The sequence below is a fragment of the Camelus dromedarius genome, chromosome 9 (genome assembly GCF_036321535.1).
Source record: "Camelus dromedarius isolate mCamDro1 chromosome 9, mCamDro1.pat, whole genome shotgun sequence".
NCBI classification, from domain to species: domain Eukaryota; kingdom Metazoa; phylum Chordata; class Mammalia; order Artiodactyla; family Camelidae; genus Camelus; species Camelus dromedarius.
The window spans coordinates 19,088,700-19,106,773 of NC_087444.1; the positions used below are offsets into that span (position 1 = coordinate 19,088,700).

At 37.7% G+C, this 18,074-nt stretch overlaps 2 protein-coding genes across 5 annotated transcripts in view; both read right to left on the minus strand.

Annotated features, from left to right (window-relative positions):
• The window catches only part of BCAS2 (BCAS2 pre-mRNA processing factor), a 30,076-nt gene extending 23,585 nt beyond the window's left edge, over positions 1-6,491 (minus strand). For all 4 annotated transcript variants that reach the window (XR_010382239.1, XR_004138783.2, XM_031457863.2 and 1 more), the window contains exons 1-4: positions 6,280-6,491; positions 6,076-6,168; positions 3,419-3,489; positions 1,820-1,981 (exon numbers count right to left, since the gene is read on the minus strand). Coding sequence is in view for 2 of the 4 variants with exons in the window: in XM_031457863.2 (XP_031313723.1) it covers positions 1,820-1,981; positions 3,419-3,489; positions 6,076-6,168; positions 6,280-6,372 (419 nt within the window). In the remaining 2 variants the exon portion in view is untranslated. The remainder of the gene's footprint in view (positions 1-1,819; positions 1,982-3,418; positions 3,490-6,075; positions 6,169-6,279) is intronic.
• A 908-nt stretch (positions 6,492-7,399) lies between these two features.
• The window catches only part of DENND2C (DENN domain containing 2C), a 69,489-nt gene continuing 58,814 nt past the window's right edge, over positions 7,400-18,074 (minus strand). Inside the window, exons 15-19 of the mRNA XM_010980718.3 lie at positions 16,726-16,767; positions 15,556-15,661; positions 10,751-10,990; positions 10,423-10,509; positions 7,400-9,316 (exon numbers count right to left, since the gene is read on the minus strand). Coding sequence (XP_010979020.1) covers positions 9,285-9,316; positions 10,423-10,509; positions 10,751-10,990; positions 15,556-15,661; positions 16,726-16,767 — 507 coding nt within the window. The 3' untranslated portion in view covers positions 7,400-9,284. The remainder of the gene's footprint in view (positions 9,317-10,422; positions 10,510-10,750; positions 10,991-15,555; positions 15,662-16,725; positions 16,768-18,074) is intronic.

Sequence of the window (18,074 nt, forward strand, 5' to 3'; positions counted from 1 at the left end):
ACACACACACACAAATATTACTCAGCCATAAAAAAGGAAATACTGCCATATGCAGCAAGGTGGCTGGCCCTAGAGATTACACTTAGTGAAAAAAATCAGAGAGACAGAAATATTGTCTGATTATCACTTATGTATGGATTCAATACAAATGAATGTGTATGCAAAACAGAAACAAACTCACAGATCTAGAAAATAAACTTACAGTTACAAAACGTGGTGAGGGGGGACAAATTAGGGGTATGGGATTAACAGATACACACTACTATATATAAAACAGACAAGTAACAAGGATATAATGTATAGCACAGGGGATTATATCCGTTACCCTGCAATAACCTATAATACAGTACTATCTGCAAAAATACTGAATCACCATGTTATATAAGTGAAGCTAACACAATATTGTAGATCAACTATACTTCAATTAAAACGAAACAAAACAAAACAAATCCCACCCTTCTATAATGACCCTAATCCTTAACATCCCTTCTTTGGGTCTCTGTAGTTTACAGACCACAGCACGCAATGCAGCACTTGCCCTCGTCCTGCCAAAAATGAACTACTGGTTATCTCGCAGACTATGCTGCCTCCTCAACTAGATAAAGCTTCTTGAGGACAAAGATCACGTTCTTCCACTTTATGAAATACAGATTTTTTTGATTTGCTCTCTTAAATTTCTTAACCACCCCACTCCTTTTTTCCTTTATTTCTCTTGTAACATATTCACAATATTAACTGAATTTTTTGTTCTGTCATTTACCAAATTCTGGATATTGCTCCCAGGTCCTTATGTGGCCACAGAAATTTAAACATGATTCTGAAAACTTGAGAAAGGGTATTTATCACTTTATGATTTTGCTTTACTGTCTCAGGAATTATGCCCTAAAAACAGTTTTACCCATGGAGGCCATGGAGATCATCTAACCACCAAATTCTTCAAATAGGAAATTGAACCCTAAATGATAACAAAGCCTGAAGTTTAGGCTAGTCACATGGAACAGAAATAGGAGTTCAGTGGCTTATTTTGGCACTTTGTTTCTGGTGTTAATTCTCTACTTACAGCTAATTCTCATTATTTGCAGATTATGTACTTGTGAATTTGCCTACTCACTCAAACTTATTTGTAACCCCAAAATCAATACTTGAAGTGTTTTGCAATCATTCATGTACATGCTCACAGGAGCAAAAAACCTGAGTTGCTGGACATGCACATTTCAGCTGGAGCAGAACAAGGAGACACTCTGCCTTCTTGTTTCAGGTCTCATACAAGGATGAGCAAAGGATGGAGTTTAATTTTCAACTCTGGCAAGTCACTTAACACTTCTGAAGTCTTTTTTTAAAACTAAAATAAAGAAAACAGAATCTGCCAGGATGATTTGTTTTAAAGGATTAAAGATTAAAACCTAGATAAGATGTGTATATATACATATGGACTTATTTCTCCCAGGAGAAATGGTACTGTATTTGCTAATTCAGCATTCAAGGGCCACTTTATAAAGCAGAACATGCAACTAATGAGAGCTGATTATATAAGCAACTCCCCACATTAAGGATTACATTCTACCAAGTTGTGACTTGTAAATCAGACCTCAGAACTCATCATCGCAATATTATACAACTAATGTGTTAGGATGGTTTAGGTTCCCTTAGTATTCTCAAAACTGTGAGATGAGTCTCAAGGCAGCGGCCTTTCATATGGGTTGTCATTCTAGGACATTGTCCCAGTTTTATCTCACTTTCCCTACCCTATTTTCCACATAAAAAATAAAAATAGCAAGACTATATAGGTGGGATGGGTTTAAAAAAGAAAGCTTCTTACTCATTATATACTTTCCAGGCATTGCATCCATGCTGTGACATTAGTTCCAGGTTCTCAATTCGAACCGCTTGATGCTCTAACTGGGCCATAGAATTGTTTACACACTCTTGCCATGCAGTAATGTCATTTTTCTGACCCGAGGAAGGGGCCGGAAGTTCATATCTGAAATTAAACAACAGTGAAATAAAGCCACATATTCCTCCAAACCTTTCTCTCTCCTCCCAACAGAATGCCTCAAGGGTCTATGCGCACTGTAAAAACGACAGAAGACCGAATATAAGATGCAGACTTTACAATAATAACACACCTATTTAATCCTATGAAACAATCAATTTACAAATAAGACTTAGCATCACTACTGAGTTACTACAAACTAACTTTTGATTTTCATTTTGTTATTTTTACTAGATCCCTTAAAAACTATAAATTATTCCTATGAAAAATTGAGGGATGTGCAACTGGGATTAAGAAGTGATAAACCATTTGTTTAAAAAACAAAAAAGCAAGCTTTATACATGCATCATAAATATAACATTTTTGGAACTTCTAACCATAACCCACAGCAAGAAATATTTTACACTGTGATCCAATACACATAGCTGAACAGAAGTTTCATAAGACAACAGTTACCTTTATATGCAATGCATTCTGGTATTTCCCAAACTTACCTCACAATTTGCTGCTTAATGAATCATGATCTACTTATGGGTTTGAAATGTAGTCATAAAGGAGTTACTATCATGAAAATCTTTAGAGCAGAAGCACCTGCAAATGGGAGAACTCAGTAGTTCTGGAAGTCTCCCTGCCTTTATCATTTGGAAACAGAGCACGAGAAAAGAAGAAATCTGGTCCTCTGGTTCTATAGACTCAAATCCCTCTTATAATCTGCATATATGCTGAGAAGATAACCCTAAGGTTCACGTGGCCCTCCCTGTTCTGACAGGTTACTTAGTGGTTCTCATAATTTCAGTTACCCAGAGCTGAAAAGGACCTCAGATGTAAAGCAACTCAATTCTCCATTTTAGAGCAAGTAACAAGGGTGTTTTGATTTTTTTCCCTGAGGAAGGAGAAACAGTTTTGTAGTAAAGTGGTAATGGGAAGGGAGCTGGTAGAACCGAAGTAAAACTATGCAGGCATACTGAGTTTACTAATGTTGCCTGTTTAAGAGTGAAGCACTGAGGGGGAGGGTATAGATCAGTGGCAGATTGCATGCTTAGCATGTACGAGGTCCTGAGTTCTATCCCTGGAACCTCCATTAAATAAATAAAGCTAATTATCTGCTCCCCTCCACCCCCCAAGACTGAAGCACTACATGTCTAATCAAGAACATTTCCTTGGGAATTCTTAAACCTGAACTTCATTACAATTTACCATCCCCCTGTTGTTGGATTTTAAAATATTCTGCATTTTTGGTGCAAAGAATACTTTTGAACATTAACACAGGATTAAATGAACCACTATTATATGAAAAAACATAAATAAATAACACTAATTTTTTATTTTCCACATTCATTTTAACACGACTACAGCAATTTTACTAATAAATTAAAATGAAAGTAAACAATGATTTGAGCCCAACTGAGCCCAGAAAGGACTTACCGTTTCATACTGAGCAATTCAATTGGTTGTCGAGCAGCCAATCTTTCAAATTCATTTCTCATTATGTCAGTCTAACGAATAAATTAGAGAAAGAATTATTTCCAAAATCATATCAACATACTGAAATTAATAACCACCAAATAAAGAATCTAACCTACTTAAGAATTTATACTTTATTATTATCCATTATGACGGATCATTTCCCTTCCAAGTCTTCTCTGAGTTAAATGCTCTCTAGAATCTGGAGAAGGCACAGGAACACACACCCTTCATATGTAAAGGGGCCCACAGAGAAAAGGATTAATCCTAGATCAGTGGTTCTCAGTCCCATCAGTGGTTCTCAGTCCCAGCAGCACATTTAGAATCAGATGGGAGCTTCAAAAACAAGTCCAATACCAGCCACATCTCACTCCTCTCCCCTAAGCCCACGAGGAGATGATTATAACTTTTGTTTTTAACTCACCAGTTGATTGTAAAATGAAGCCAGTGCTGAGAACCACGGAGGTAGGTACTCACTGGGGGAAAGTCAAGAGAGGACTTGGACATAAAATAATTTTCTTTAGAGCTATGAGCCTGAACCTATGCTTTCTTTTTGGTCTCGGTTGCTCTTTTCACACTGTACTCTTTGCAAAGAATGGAAAATAGGGGGAGGAACAAAAGGAACTAGTTCTGCTTTCTGCTCTAACAATTTTTCTGTTTTCATAAAAATGTGGTATAGCTCCATCCCTTTAGGTCTGATGTTTTGGTCAATAACCTATTCCATTTAGATGAAAGAATAAGCAAAAAAGGCCTTCCAGAAGCCCACATTCCATGTTTCAAAGTTCTGCATTAAGCATTTCTTTTTGGGGAGGATTTTTGCTGAGTTACACACAGCTCTAAGAAAATACGGTCATTTAATTTCCTGCAGAAAACTGAGGCATTTTAGTTAGAAGGCTATGCACAGTGACAGATAAACTGTAACAACTAACAATTAGATAAGAGAGAAACTATAAAAATACAGTACAAGCAATCTTGAGCCATGTAACATCAGAGCCCTTACCTAACTCATATGGCAAGTAAGTGACAGATCTGGAATTTTAACTCTCCAAAGACTGAGCCAACACTCACAGGGCTAAGTCATATGAATGGCAGAGTAAGCATTCATTACACAAAACTGCTTTAGAAGCTCTTCATACATTTAGTTGATAAATTTGAATCTATCTATTCAAATAGATGGGTGCCTATTACGTGCCAGATACTGCTTTAAGATGAACAGTGGTGAAGGAGACAAAAAAGATTCCTGCTCATGGAGCATCCGCATCTTTGCTTCCATAGGTCTTCCTCAACCATCCCATCTAAAGGAGTCACCCAGTCACTCTATATCACATTACTACTTGAATTCTCTGTATAGTTTGATAATCTGGTACTTTCTGATTTGTCTGTCTCCACACTCTACAATGTAAGCTCTGTTAAGTATGAACCTGCCTATCTGTTGCCAAATAAACCAAATAGAATCGATCATCAGTAACAGTTAAGTGAATTAATGGAAAGGCAGTTTCAAAGACAGTTTGAAGAGTAGTTAAGGTCTTGGGCAAAACAGTCAGCCTCTCTAAGCTGCAGTTTTCCCATCTGAAAAATTGGACTAATAAACATACAGTTACATAGCTCATAGGGCTGTTTTTATGACAGAGATAGCCAGCCCAGTACACCATTAGCTCCTACTATTAAGAGGTTAAAAAATCAGTATTCTAATTATAAAGATAGGAAGCATAGGTTGTATTTAAGAAAGCTAAAAAGAAAACTGGTTCAAGTATTTAAAAGTTTGTGGCTGAATGCTGTTATCTGAAACTTTCAGAAATCAAGCTAATAAGGACTCAGTACTGTACTTAGTTCTTAATGCGGTAATATCTATATTTGGGTAATAACATTTAGAAAAAGCATAGGAAAACAGCATAGCATAGAAACATCTCCCTCCTACTTTAAAACTTAACCAATTTTTTTTCATGTTATTTCCGCAGAAATACTGCGTTTGAATAACAGAACTCTTTCATAGATAAATGGTTACCTGTAACGGGGAAGAAACCGGAACATGTATGTACTAAAATGCCTAAAACAATCCGCTAATTTAGAAATAACATTTTACATTTCATTTAGCTGATTAGACCCTAAGTAGTACTTTGTGTGCATTCTAGGCTAAATATTTAAATAGTATTTATTACTTAGGTTATGGTTTGTCCTCAGTCACTCATAAACATTCAGTAAATATTTAGGCTTTGATACAAAGGCCGCCCTCCAGTGGTTCTCACAAGCTTAGGTAATTAGGCTTATACATACTAAAAAAGCCGGTATCACTTGTTTCACAATACACCTTAGAGAGAGGAGGATCCATTTGAGAATTTTCGCGATGAACCTATCTCGGAAAAAGGTTAACACTAATTTTCGTATTGTTATTAGTTCGAAGAGTCCCAGAAAGTCCTCTGTGGGTCTCAGAATAAGAACCCTGGAGAAGGCTATCTATGTAGCTATTTGCAATTGACCGACAATACCCATACAACACTAAGCAAGCAACAGTTAAAGCTAAAATTTAAAATTTACATTTACGTGGCTAAGGCTCTCAATCCAAAACAAAGATTCACAGGATCCTGGTTCACACGCTGGGCTCAAAACATCACACTTACTTCGAAAGCGGAATAATCTGGGGCTGTCAGGTAGCTCAGGTAGTTCTTAGTAGGTCGGTATCTGCGAGTTTCCTCCTCCACCAGCGCCGCAGCCTGAAAACGAGACCAGAGGGGCCAGGGACGGTGGAGCAAATTTTAAGGCCGTTCTTCCGGCACTAAGGACTAGCGAGCGCTGAGTCAGTTACACAAACACCCTGAACTCACCGCTTCTCGAACACCAGGAGCTTCATAACCCTGGTCAAAATACGGCAGCGCATCCACCACAACCTCTCCAGCCACCAAACCGGTGCCCGCCATTCTCAGGTCCGCCTGCGTCTTCTGAGTCTGCGCAGGCTCAGGCTCACTTAAATAGGCCTGCGCCTGACATTAACGTGATCACGTCGCCTGCGTATTAGCTTTGGCGCATGCTCAGTTGTTAATTCTGAGGGCGTGCTCGCCCGGCTAGGAATTGCGCGGCCATTTTGTTTTGGTCGGACGTGACGTCACGTCGTGGTTTCCCAGAGTCAGCGGAACGTCTCAATTTCCTGTCGCCGTTTGCTCCACTTTTTGCTTCCGACTGGCAGCAATTTGGAGAGGAGCTGAGACTTTGATCTCCTCTAGGACGCGGGTATCTTGGAGGGAATCCTTTCGGAGGGAACTGGCTGCAGGCTTTGGCGGGGAGAAAGACACAAGTTTCCCACCTCGGCTTTACTCCCCCAGCCTTCCACTTTCTTCCCTTAAACTTATCTCGCTTTGCACTTCCTTGCTGTATCCCCACTCGTCTTCGTTCTCGGCGCCCCAAGAATCTTGGCATTGAGTAAGTGCAGTTTTTTCAAAAGCTCTAAGAGTGGACGCCAGGCTCCAGTTAAAATTGGGAAGCTTTATTACCCACCCCCCAAAAACAAAACAAAACAAAAATTGGAGAAGTTTAGAATCTGCATAACAAAAAGAACCTTATTTCCCCGCCGGGCGAAACTGGTAACTGTCCACTAACCCCATCTTTTACTAATACTGTCGTTTTGCCTTCAGGGCATGTATAAAACCCAGACATCTGCCTTTAGTACTTCCAGGAGTAGACCAGCTCCCTTCCTTGCCTCCAATCACTTCTGCTATCACTGCCGCTGCAGTGTCTCTGGTTGCCGGCTTCCAGCTCCCTTTGACAAAGCAAGGAGACACCAGATAAGGTAGTAGGACTATATACCATGCCCGGTGGGCAAATCTAGACCCTGGCTTTGTCTGGAAATGCTGGCCATGGTTACTAAGCTTGGTTAGTCTAAGCTTGGTTATCTTTTAACCTACCGTTAGATAAACGTGCTAGCTATAGATTTACGTGAAATAAAAGATCTTTACATCTTAAGTAGTTTTATTTAACTTCTCCAAGAGCTCCGTGGAATTTTTTGTGTTTATTCATGAAAAGATCTGTAAACAACATTTTATACAAATCTTGAGCAATTATTTTACAAACATGTCCAGATTTTGTAATACTTCACAAAAACAAAATAAAACAGACTTAAGGAAGCAGCTTCAGATTGCAGGGATAAAATAAGGCCCCCACCGCTGAAGCAAAGGTCTCTTGACAGAGGAATGGTGGGGATCCACCAAAATAACACCTCCTACCCCCATTTTATAAACACTCGATTTCCCAGTTACTAATTATTCCGTCAGGGTTGGAGTGTCAGAAGAAACCAAATGAGGAGATGTCTGGTAAGAGCCCCACTTGGCGAGGCTGCTTAATAAACATTTTTCTTTTTTTAAACACATAGGCTCAGTTCTATTTTCGGGACCCCATCTATAAAAATTACATTATACCTCACCCATCTTAGATGGTTCAGATTCATTCATGCACACCTGAATGAGCTGTAATGATAATACTGCACAAGTTAATAAGTTGTATCATAATACAACTTACAAAGCTTTAAGTTTGAATAAAATTTTTTAATGCCAGTTAAAATCATCAGCAGGAGTAGAAAAACTGACACTTGCTATAACATTTATCAATGAAAATTACACCACTGCTGACAAATACCTCTTTTTAATCACTACTACTACTTTAGATATGAAGGGTTGTGGTGATTGTGTGGTGTGTGCCCAGGAAATGTCCATATTCTGAGTTCAACTTAATTACAGCAAAAAGTCCAACATTTCTAGGGGAACCAAAAAAAGTCTCATCTAGACACCTGTAGTTTGAAGTCCCTTATCCTCAGCTGAAGGTCAGCTCTGGTACATTTAAACTTTAAAAAAAATTTTCAATAGCTATAATCCTACAGAGTTCAAACTGCTATCTATAGGAATAACCAACTTTCTCTGTGTTCATGAACTAATAGTCCTGCCTTCAGCTGGGCAAGTTATTTAACCTCTTTGAATTCCATTTTCCTCATTAGTAAAATGGAGAAGCAAATATCTCATAAACTTGATTTAAAGACTGAGTAAGATGACATAAACATATGTACCATTCATGGCACGTGGTGGGCACTAAAAAAGAAGGTAGTTCTCATGCCCTTAAAGGACATTTTCCTATTAGCTATAATTCCACAAAGTTTAATGTTGACACGTGAGGGACAAGTTACCCAGTGCCACACAATGTGGAGGAGCTGCAATCTGTCTACTTTTATAAGTTACTCAATAACAGTGCTAATCAGTAGGGCTTCCACAGAAGTGAGATTCCCCTAGACAGAACACTAGACCCAAAAAAACAAAAACAAAACAAAACAAAAGCTATATGATGAGTATATTCCTTAGCTCAGTTCAAACAGTCCATAGGTTTAAAGCTGCCGTGGTATTTCAGTGATGAGAATTTTGTGTGAAGGGATAGTGTTTCCCACTTCTTTCATGCCTCCCTAGTACCTTAAATGCAGCACTTTTCTCACTGTGCTCATCTTTGAGCTGTTTTTTTTTTAAATGCAATACTAAGTCTTTCTCTTGTAAAAGATCAGTGCCTTCATAAACTAAGCACAAAACACAAAGAATGAGCCCAAGAATCAAAAAGAAAAGGCCGCTTAAAAAAGAATCTGGAGGCAGAATAAAGAGAGCATTGGTTCCAGACTACTCCCAACAATTCTCCAGTGATTACTACAGCAGCAACAGGAGAATCCTCCTCCAAGAACCTGACCCACTCTGTAACCTTTCAACTTTCAAGATTTTGTGGAATACTTGAGGGCATCCTGACTCTTGGAAAAAGTTTCTTTGGCACTTTTTCTTCTTTTTGAGATGAAGGCAGTCGATCAAATATTTCATTTCTTCTGCAGAAATTTCATCTTACTTCCTAAAGGGAGAAAAAAGTAGAATGAACTCATTAGTCCATTTTATTTATTGTAAATTATTTGAGGCAAGGGATTAACAACCCAGTCATTCAGAACAGCCCAGGAGTAAGCTGCCATCTCAAGCTATCAGTTGATGTGTTTAACCACCAAACAAAACAAAACAGAACACACACATGAAATCCCAGATGTCTAATTGCAGAGGCAGAAGAGAACTCATACATCATCTAATCCTGTGGTTTTCGATCCTGTCTGTAGGTTAAAATCACTTATCCTGCTTCCTAGAGATTTCTTGGAGCCCGGTGTGGGTCTGGGTAGGGGGGCTGAGGAGGTATGGATTTTCATTTAAGCTTCCCAGGGATTATAATATTGCAGTCAGAGCTGAGAACCACTAATCTAATCTAACATCATGGTATAAAGATAAAATAATAGCCCAAGGTATAATTTGTCCATGGTCTCTCAGCTAGTTAAGGATATGGGCTAATTTTAATTAGGGGCATATATTTCAAAGATCAATATAAATACCACAGAATATCGTTTCTTCATTGTTTTGGGCTATCATGCCACTGTTCTCCCATATCATACTGGATAATTAAAAGTTTACTATAATTGAAAAACATAAACAACTGTGTTTCCTTAAGAAATATAAAATTAGAGACTTGCAGGTAATCCTCTTTTGCCTCAGATGCCCTCTAAACCAGGTATTTTTAATCTGGAGTGCATGGATGGGCTTCAGTGGGGTCATGAACACCCTAAAATTATGTGCAAAATTTGTTTCTATGCTCTAAGTATATTTTTCTGGGAAAAGGTCCAGTTTTTGTAAGATTCTTCCAGGGATGAGGCCTAGAAAAGATTAATAATCATGAGACGCAAAATTCTTATATCATAAGGGAGCTTCATCTGAGGAAAACAGCCCCATGGACGACTCTGATGGAGAATTCTAACTTTTGAGAGAGAGACTTCTTTCCATCCAAAACACTTTGGAACTAGGGTCATGGTTTCTGGTCCCCCTACTTGAGGTTACACTGTTGATCTGATTATAAAGCTTTTGTGATGAGGCATGCTTACTGCAGAAGTGTTTTTTAACTAACAGGAAGACACAGCAACTCACCAAGGCTCCGCAAAATTCTGTTCACCCCACTGGGCTCAGACTCAGGAATTGTTTCCAAATACTGGAGGGCCCGGACCTCAAACAAACCTACAAGGAAAACTCAGGTTGGTGAAACTGTCATATATTCAAGACTGAAAATCAAATAAAACTCTGTTCTCACTACAAATGTACTTCCATAACCAAAACAATATTACAAAATGAATATTTCACATAATAAACAACTTAGATTTTGAGCCCTTGAAGCTTTCTGCTGATTTTGCTTATATTTATTGCCAAATCTTTCAAGTGCTCACTAAATACAGAGGGAGAACTTTATGATAAAACTGACCTTTCACCCCACTTTTTCGAAGCTCTCGGTCCTGGACGAACCCTGCAAACATCTGAGTTTCCATGAAGAGGTCCAGGAAGTGCCGCACACTACGGGAGGTGTGGGATTTACGGAATGGCTCCCTTTGGAACACACGCTCCCCACGCTCAGTGACAGTCATGCTCAAAGAATAATGTCCTACCAGCTCCACAAAAAACCTGACAAATGCTTCGGACACCAGAGAGTTGAGTGTCACAACTTCTGCAAAATGAAAGAAAAAAAGAAAAAAATCCCCTAAGTTTTGTGTTTATAGGGACATTGGCTCTGGTTATGAAAGTGACACCCAGGAAATCACAGATTACGCGACAGGGAATAAGCACAGGGATTCTCATTCTTAGCTTTCTTGCACTCTTCATGACCTGCAAAAAGCAAACGGCTTGTATCCTTACCTTCATTTTCTTCCTCCGCATACTCTGCCTTGCACATCTGTGAATTCACTGTAACTGCTTTTTCAAAGCACACTAGTGAGAACCAGCGCAGTTTAATCTGCTCTTATTTTTATCTCCTTTAAACTATATGCTGCTTTTGTGCTAACCTCCTCCTCATTCCTCATGTGTCCCACAACTTTATGCTCTCCTGATGTCCTGATTCTGTCTTGCCTTTATGACTAAACATTTGTTTTGTGTTGCCTCTTCTTCCTCTTCCTGAGCATGGCCTTCAGACCCCTTCTCTTCAACATTCCCTTCTTTAAATGGCTAACTGGCATAGTGAGCTGGCTTTGTATGTTGGTAATTCTCAACCTCAGATCTCCAGCCCTGATATTCCACCAAAATCCACCTTCTACATCTTCAGGCTACCTATGTGTGGGCATCATTTGGCTGTCCTGATAGCACTTAAATTCTATTTTGTCTAAATGTCGCCATACCTCAGGTCCTTTTGGGAAATTGGTAGACTATGAATCAAATAAATAAACAATACATGTTAAAAACCTAATTCATTATATTTCTCACCAAATCAGGTTCTTTCTCAACTTTCCTATTTCATATTCCACCATGATTATTCCATAATAAATAATAATTATTGAGTGCTTTAGCTATGTCAGGCACTGAATTAAGTGCTTTAACAAACATAATAATCCAGTGAGGTAGGTATATTATTTCCCTTTTCCAGCAGAGGAACTGAGGCTCAAATCAAAGACATTCTCCAGGGTCATCTCATCTAGTGCAGTGGAGAAGCTGCAGGATTCCCAAGTCAGGTGATTCTTAACCACTATAATATACAACAGTATGTTGCTTTCCAGGTTCCAGGCTCAAACCTCAGGTTCAACTTAGACTTGTCCTTTTCCTTCCATATCCAAATAGTATTTTTTTTCCCTTCACAATGGCTCTTGCTCTTTCCCATGGGCTGACTGGGAATCTGGGACCTCCGTTTAATCAGATTTCTACCATGCAGCAGCTATATAATAGCAGGCAACTTGCTTTACCTCTTGTGGCCTCTCTTTCCATATCTGTGCAATGAGGTGGCTGATTAGGCAACTTTCTAAGGTCTCTTCCAACGTTACATTTTCATTCCAATTCTGATTTTTTAAAATATTTTGTTCAACAGACTTCCTTCTCATCTCTTCCCTTCTGCAGCTGAGAATCCATGGTCCATCACTGCTTTTATCGTCAACACTTCTGCCCCAGACTCCCACCCCCTCCAGTTACTGTCCCATTCACCTCGATTTAGCAGCAAAAAGTTTCTTGAAAGAGTTGTTTATAACTGTTGTGCCCATTTTCTTACATCTAATTCCCTTTCTTTTAAAAATTATGCTTTCCTATAATTTATCTTCCATTCTTTGTTTCCGTTTTTTTTTTTTTTGAGGAAGATGGAGAGAAGGAAAGACTTTATTTCAAAATTGTACATTGCTGCTGAGTCTCTGACTACAATCTTTGTTTCCGTTTTAATGTATTTACTTTACATATTCCTTTACATGTATGGATATTCATCAGGTCAGCAGTGAAATGACCACACAAGTGCCTACCACAAAGCTTAAAACAGAACATCACATGTATTTCCAAAGTTCCTTGTGTGATGCCCTCTCCGTGGTGTTCTTCCCCTACTTTTCAATAGAGGGTGACCATTATTTGGAATTTTGTGTATATCATTTGCTTTACATTATAGTTTTGCTATGCACATGCAACCCCAACAACATATTGTTAGGTTTTGTCCATCTTTGAACATTAGATTCTCCTGCAACTTACTGTTTTATTCAATATGTGTCTTTCGGATTATTTTTTTAATGCTATATTCTCCTATCAATGAATGTTTAGGTTGTTTTTCATTTTTGTTATCACATACAATACTACTACAAAAATTACCATACTTCTTTCCTAGTTATCATGTCCAAGAGTTTCTCCTGGGTATGTATCTAAAAATGGACTTGTTGGGTTGTGGGATATGTACACCTTTAACTCAACTAGATGGTGCCAAATTATTTTTCCAAAGGGGCTGAACTAATTTACACATTCTTACCAACACTTGATACTGTCAGACTTAAAAAGTTTTGCCAATATGGTGGGTATAAAATGATATCTCATTGTGGTTTTAATTTACATTTCCCTGATTTTGACTGGGTTGTATATCTCTTCATATATTTATTGGCCTTTCATATTTCCTCTTCTATAAAATGAGTGTTCATATCTTCCCCAGTTTTTCTACTGGGTTATTCATCATTCTAGTTTTGAATTATAGTAATTTTTAAAACTAAATTCCAGATACTCTTCCTTTGTTAGTTCTATTTATTAAAAATGTCTTCATCTAGTTTGTACCTGGTTTTTTAATTCCTTTTCCATGGTGTCCCTTGATGAACAGAAATTTCAAAAACTTAACATAGTCAAATTAATCAGTCTTATTCATTATGGTTTGTGCTCTTTGAACCACATTTAAGAAATCCAGGAGGGGAGGATATAGCTCAGTGGTAGAGGGCATGTTTAGCATGCACGAGGTCTCAGGTTCAAGCCCCAGTACCTCCACTAAAATAAACAAACCTAATTACCTTCCCCTCCAGAAAAACAAAATAAAAATAAACACATAAATAAATTTAAAAAGTCAAAAGCTAAATAGTTTTGATTAAAAAAATAAAAATAAAAATAAATCCATTACTGTCCCAAAACATAAAATATTTTCTTCTATTCTTTTCTAGACATTTTAAATGTTTTAGTTTTAACATTTAAGTCTTTAATTCATTTGAGCTAATTCTGTGTATAATATGAGGTATAGATCCACATTCATTTCTTTTCCTATGGAAAACCAGTTGCCCTGGAATTGTTTATTGAATGGTTCATTCTTTTCCCACTGACGAGCAGTGCTGGTTCTGACATAAATCAGGTTTCCTTATGCACGTGTATTCTGTATTCTTTCCACTTTCATTGCTCCATTTGTTTATTTCTGTACTGAAACCAAATGATCTTAATTACTATGATTTTATAGTTAATCTTAATATTTTGTACGGCAAGTCCTTCAACCTTGTTCTTTTTCAGCAGTGTCTTAACTATTCTGGCCCTCTGCACTTCCATTAAAATTTTACAAAAAGCTGAATGTCATTCTAATTCTCTCTTGAACCTTCCCCAATTTTGCCTTCTTCCAATCATTTTGCTGAATCTGCTGTTACCAAGGTCTCCAGAGCCCTTCCCATTGTCAAATACACTGGTCAATTCTTAGTCTTCAACTTACTTGACCTCTTTGCAGCATTAAACATAACCATTTATTCTTTTCTTCATGAAATACTTTCTTCACTCAGCTTTCACAATACTACACTCCTGGTTTTTCACCCACTTCACTTGCTGCTTGTCTTAGTCCCCTTTCCCGGATCCTTCTCCTCTTCCCAACTTCCAGAAGTTGGGAATCTAAACACACTATTCCCAACCCAGGGCTCAATCCTTAAATCTTCTAAATTTTCTACCTCTACTCACTCTATAGAGTTCTCTCTCTGGTCCCACAGCTTTAAAAAAGCAACTTTTAAATGTATGTCTCTAGCCCAAATCTCTCCTCTCAACACCAAATTCACGCATATAAACACCTACTTGACATCTCCAGTTAAATGTCTTCTAGGTACTAAACATCTAATAGGTTTCTCAAACTTAATATCCAAAACTGAAATTTTAATTACTCCTCTAATTCCGCTCCTTCCCTAATGTTTCTCATGAGTAAATAGCCTTAGTGTACTCATCTGTAAAATGGGGATTAAATAACAATACCTGCTTCATAAACATATCACAAGGATGAAATAAGATGTATGCTAAGTGTTTAAGACAATGCCTGGTACAGAGTAAGCCACCCAATAAATATTATTCATCCACTTACTCAACAAATACTCACTGAATACTATTTATTGAATGATGTTTAAAGTATTGGAGATAGGAAATAGACAGTCACTGCTCTCATGGAATTGCCTAGCACACCAGATAGTGATAAAAGCCATGGGGGAAAATAAGGTCAGGGAGGAGGACAGGAAGTGCTAAGGGAATGGGGACAATTTTAATCAGGACAGTCAGGAAAGAAAGCCTCACTGAGAAAGTGACATTTGAACATGGATTTGCAAGAACAAAGACCAGAAGCCATGTGGATATCTGGGGAACAGTATTTCATAAATGAACTGAGCAAGTGCACAAGTCCTGAAATAGAAGGGGGCTTGGCACATCTGAGGGTGATCAGGGAAGCTGATGATAAGCCTGTCAAGGCACGGGCAATTTCATACTACTTGTGTATATGCTTTGGCAGGGTGCTGGACATTTAGTAAATATTTACTACCTTAACCTTAAATCCACAGACCTCTTGTCTCATACCTTGTGAACAATTCTGCTCCTGAGCCAAGATTTCATCTCGTTCTTCCAAAATCTGCGTCAAGGCAGCTTGAAGTTTAGGTGGTAGAATTTCATCCTCATCAGATACCTGAAGAGAAGAAATTGAAACTTTCATGAGCTTTGAGAGAGAAAGTCTCAAATATGCACTAGTTAAGTCCCCAAAATTCCACAAGTGGCTTTGCATAAATTCTGAGTCAATCTGAAGCTTCCTTTCCCACATTAGGCAAAATCCATGATGTTTATGGTGTATATATCTTAACTATACTTAAAAAAAATAAACAATTTTTTGCTTTTGTGAGCTTTGCTCACTAAACATGGCCATGGTTTCCATCACTCAGACAGGTGGAGAGATGAGCTTAGGTGGCAGGAAAGCTGCATTTGAAGTAGGATGGATGGAGAGAGGGAAGTGGTGACAGAACCTAGTGACTAGCTGGCGAGGCGAAGGAAGTCCGTGCTGTCTGCACCCTTTCATGCCTAGATAACTGGGGTCAAGGTGGTGCTGGCAAGAGCACAGAAGTCCCAAGAGCACAGAAGTCCACGAAGGCCAGGCTGGAGCTTCTGCTATGTGCAGTTCACCAAACGTAAAGGATTTAATATTGTATTCAATAAACTAAACAATGTTAAAATTTTCTGGCACTTTTCCACAAAACACAGAATAAGTGACAGCTTCTTTTCTGCCCCTACTGTATCTTGTATAAATTTCTATTATACCACTTCTAAGATATATACCATGGATATATTTAAGATAATATCTGCTCCCCATCCCTGTTAAACTATAAGGCCTTTGGGCTCAAACTGTCTTACTCACCTTAAGTTTCTGACTGACTAACAGAATATCTAGAAATAATTGGTGCTGAACGCTTGTTAAATATAATTAAATTAGAGGCTTATACATCAACCCATCTAGACTTGAAGGGAGGGTTACCTCTTTTGAGAATGATGTTCAGTCTGTTTCCTCCTTCCTTCTTTGGGATAGACAGGTATACACTCAAGCCAAAAATTTCAGGTCCATCTTGTATGATTGGCCATAGTGTCAAGTAAAGTATGTGCAGGAACTAAAAGTCTCGCCTGAGTCATCTTCTCTAAGTACTTTCACATATTTTCTGGCCAATTATCCCTAAACATTATGTAACCACCTCTTTTGTCACTTACCTCCTGTAAGAACTTGTCTGCACAGAGATCGACTATCAGCACCTATGGAATAAAGGAGCCAGGCAAGTTAAACCAGAGATATTCACAGAGAAACACATTAGGCACTGCTAGATCAGAAACAGTGTTTTGATTCTTTCATGCAATAGTTTTAAACAAAATTGAAGTTTTTTTGGTTTATTTCTTTTTTTAAAAATTGAAGTATATTAATTTCAGTTATATAACATAGTGATTCAACATTTTTATATGTTAACTTAAAGTTTCAGCCCATTTAAAAGTTAACTCATCAATGTGAGTAAGAAAAATAATTGCAAGTGAAAAAAAAAAAATGATGGCGGGCACACCTAGATTAAAAGAGACTAAAAAACTTACCAACAAAATTCAATGCATGGACTTTATCTGGGACCTAATTAAAACTATTAAGAACTTATGAAATAATTAGAGATCTGCATACTGACTTTTGCTGATATTAAGGAGTTGTTTAGGTGTGATAATGGTATTGCAATTATATTAAAAATGCCCTTATATTATAGGGATTCATATTACAATATTTAGAGATGAAATTATGTCAGGATATGCTTCAAAATACTATGAGAGAGAGGTAAAAGTGAAGATTGGCCCGCTCAAACTTTAGAAGTATTGAAGTAGGATGATTGGATTTATTTTACTCTTTTGTTTATTTTTACATGTTTAGGAATTTTTATAATATTAAGTAAAAAAAAAAGGTTACTACAAAAATAAGTTGTGTTTCTGTACACCAACAATGAAGTGTCTAAAAAAAAAAATTAAGAAAACAATCCCACTTTCAAATGCATCAAAAAGAATAAAATACCTAGGAATAAATTTAAATAAGGAGGTAAAAGATATCCATCCTGAAAAACTATGACACTAATGAAAGAAACTGAACAATATACAAATAAATGGAAATATATTCCATGTTCATAGATTGGAAGAATTAATATTGTTTAAATGTCTAAACTACCCAAAGCAATCTATAGATTCAATGCAATCCCTATCAAAATTCCAATGGCATTTTTCACAGAAATAGAATAATCCTAAAATTTCTATGGAACCACAAAAGAGCCCAAACACCCACATAAATCTTGAGAAAGAAGTACAAAGCTGGAGGCCAACACATTTCATGATTTCAAACTATGTTACAAAGCTATGGTGATCAAAACAGTATGGTACTGGCATAAAAAGCAGACACACAGATCAATGGAACAGAACAGAGAGTCCAGAAATAAACCCACACATAGTCAATTTTTGACAAAGGAGCCAAAAATATACAATGGGGAAAGGACAGTCTCTTCAATAAATGGTGCTAAGAAAATTGGACAGCCAAATGAAAC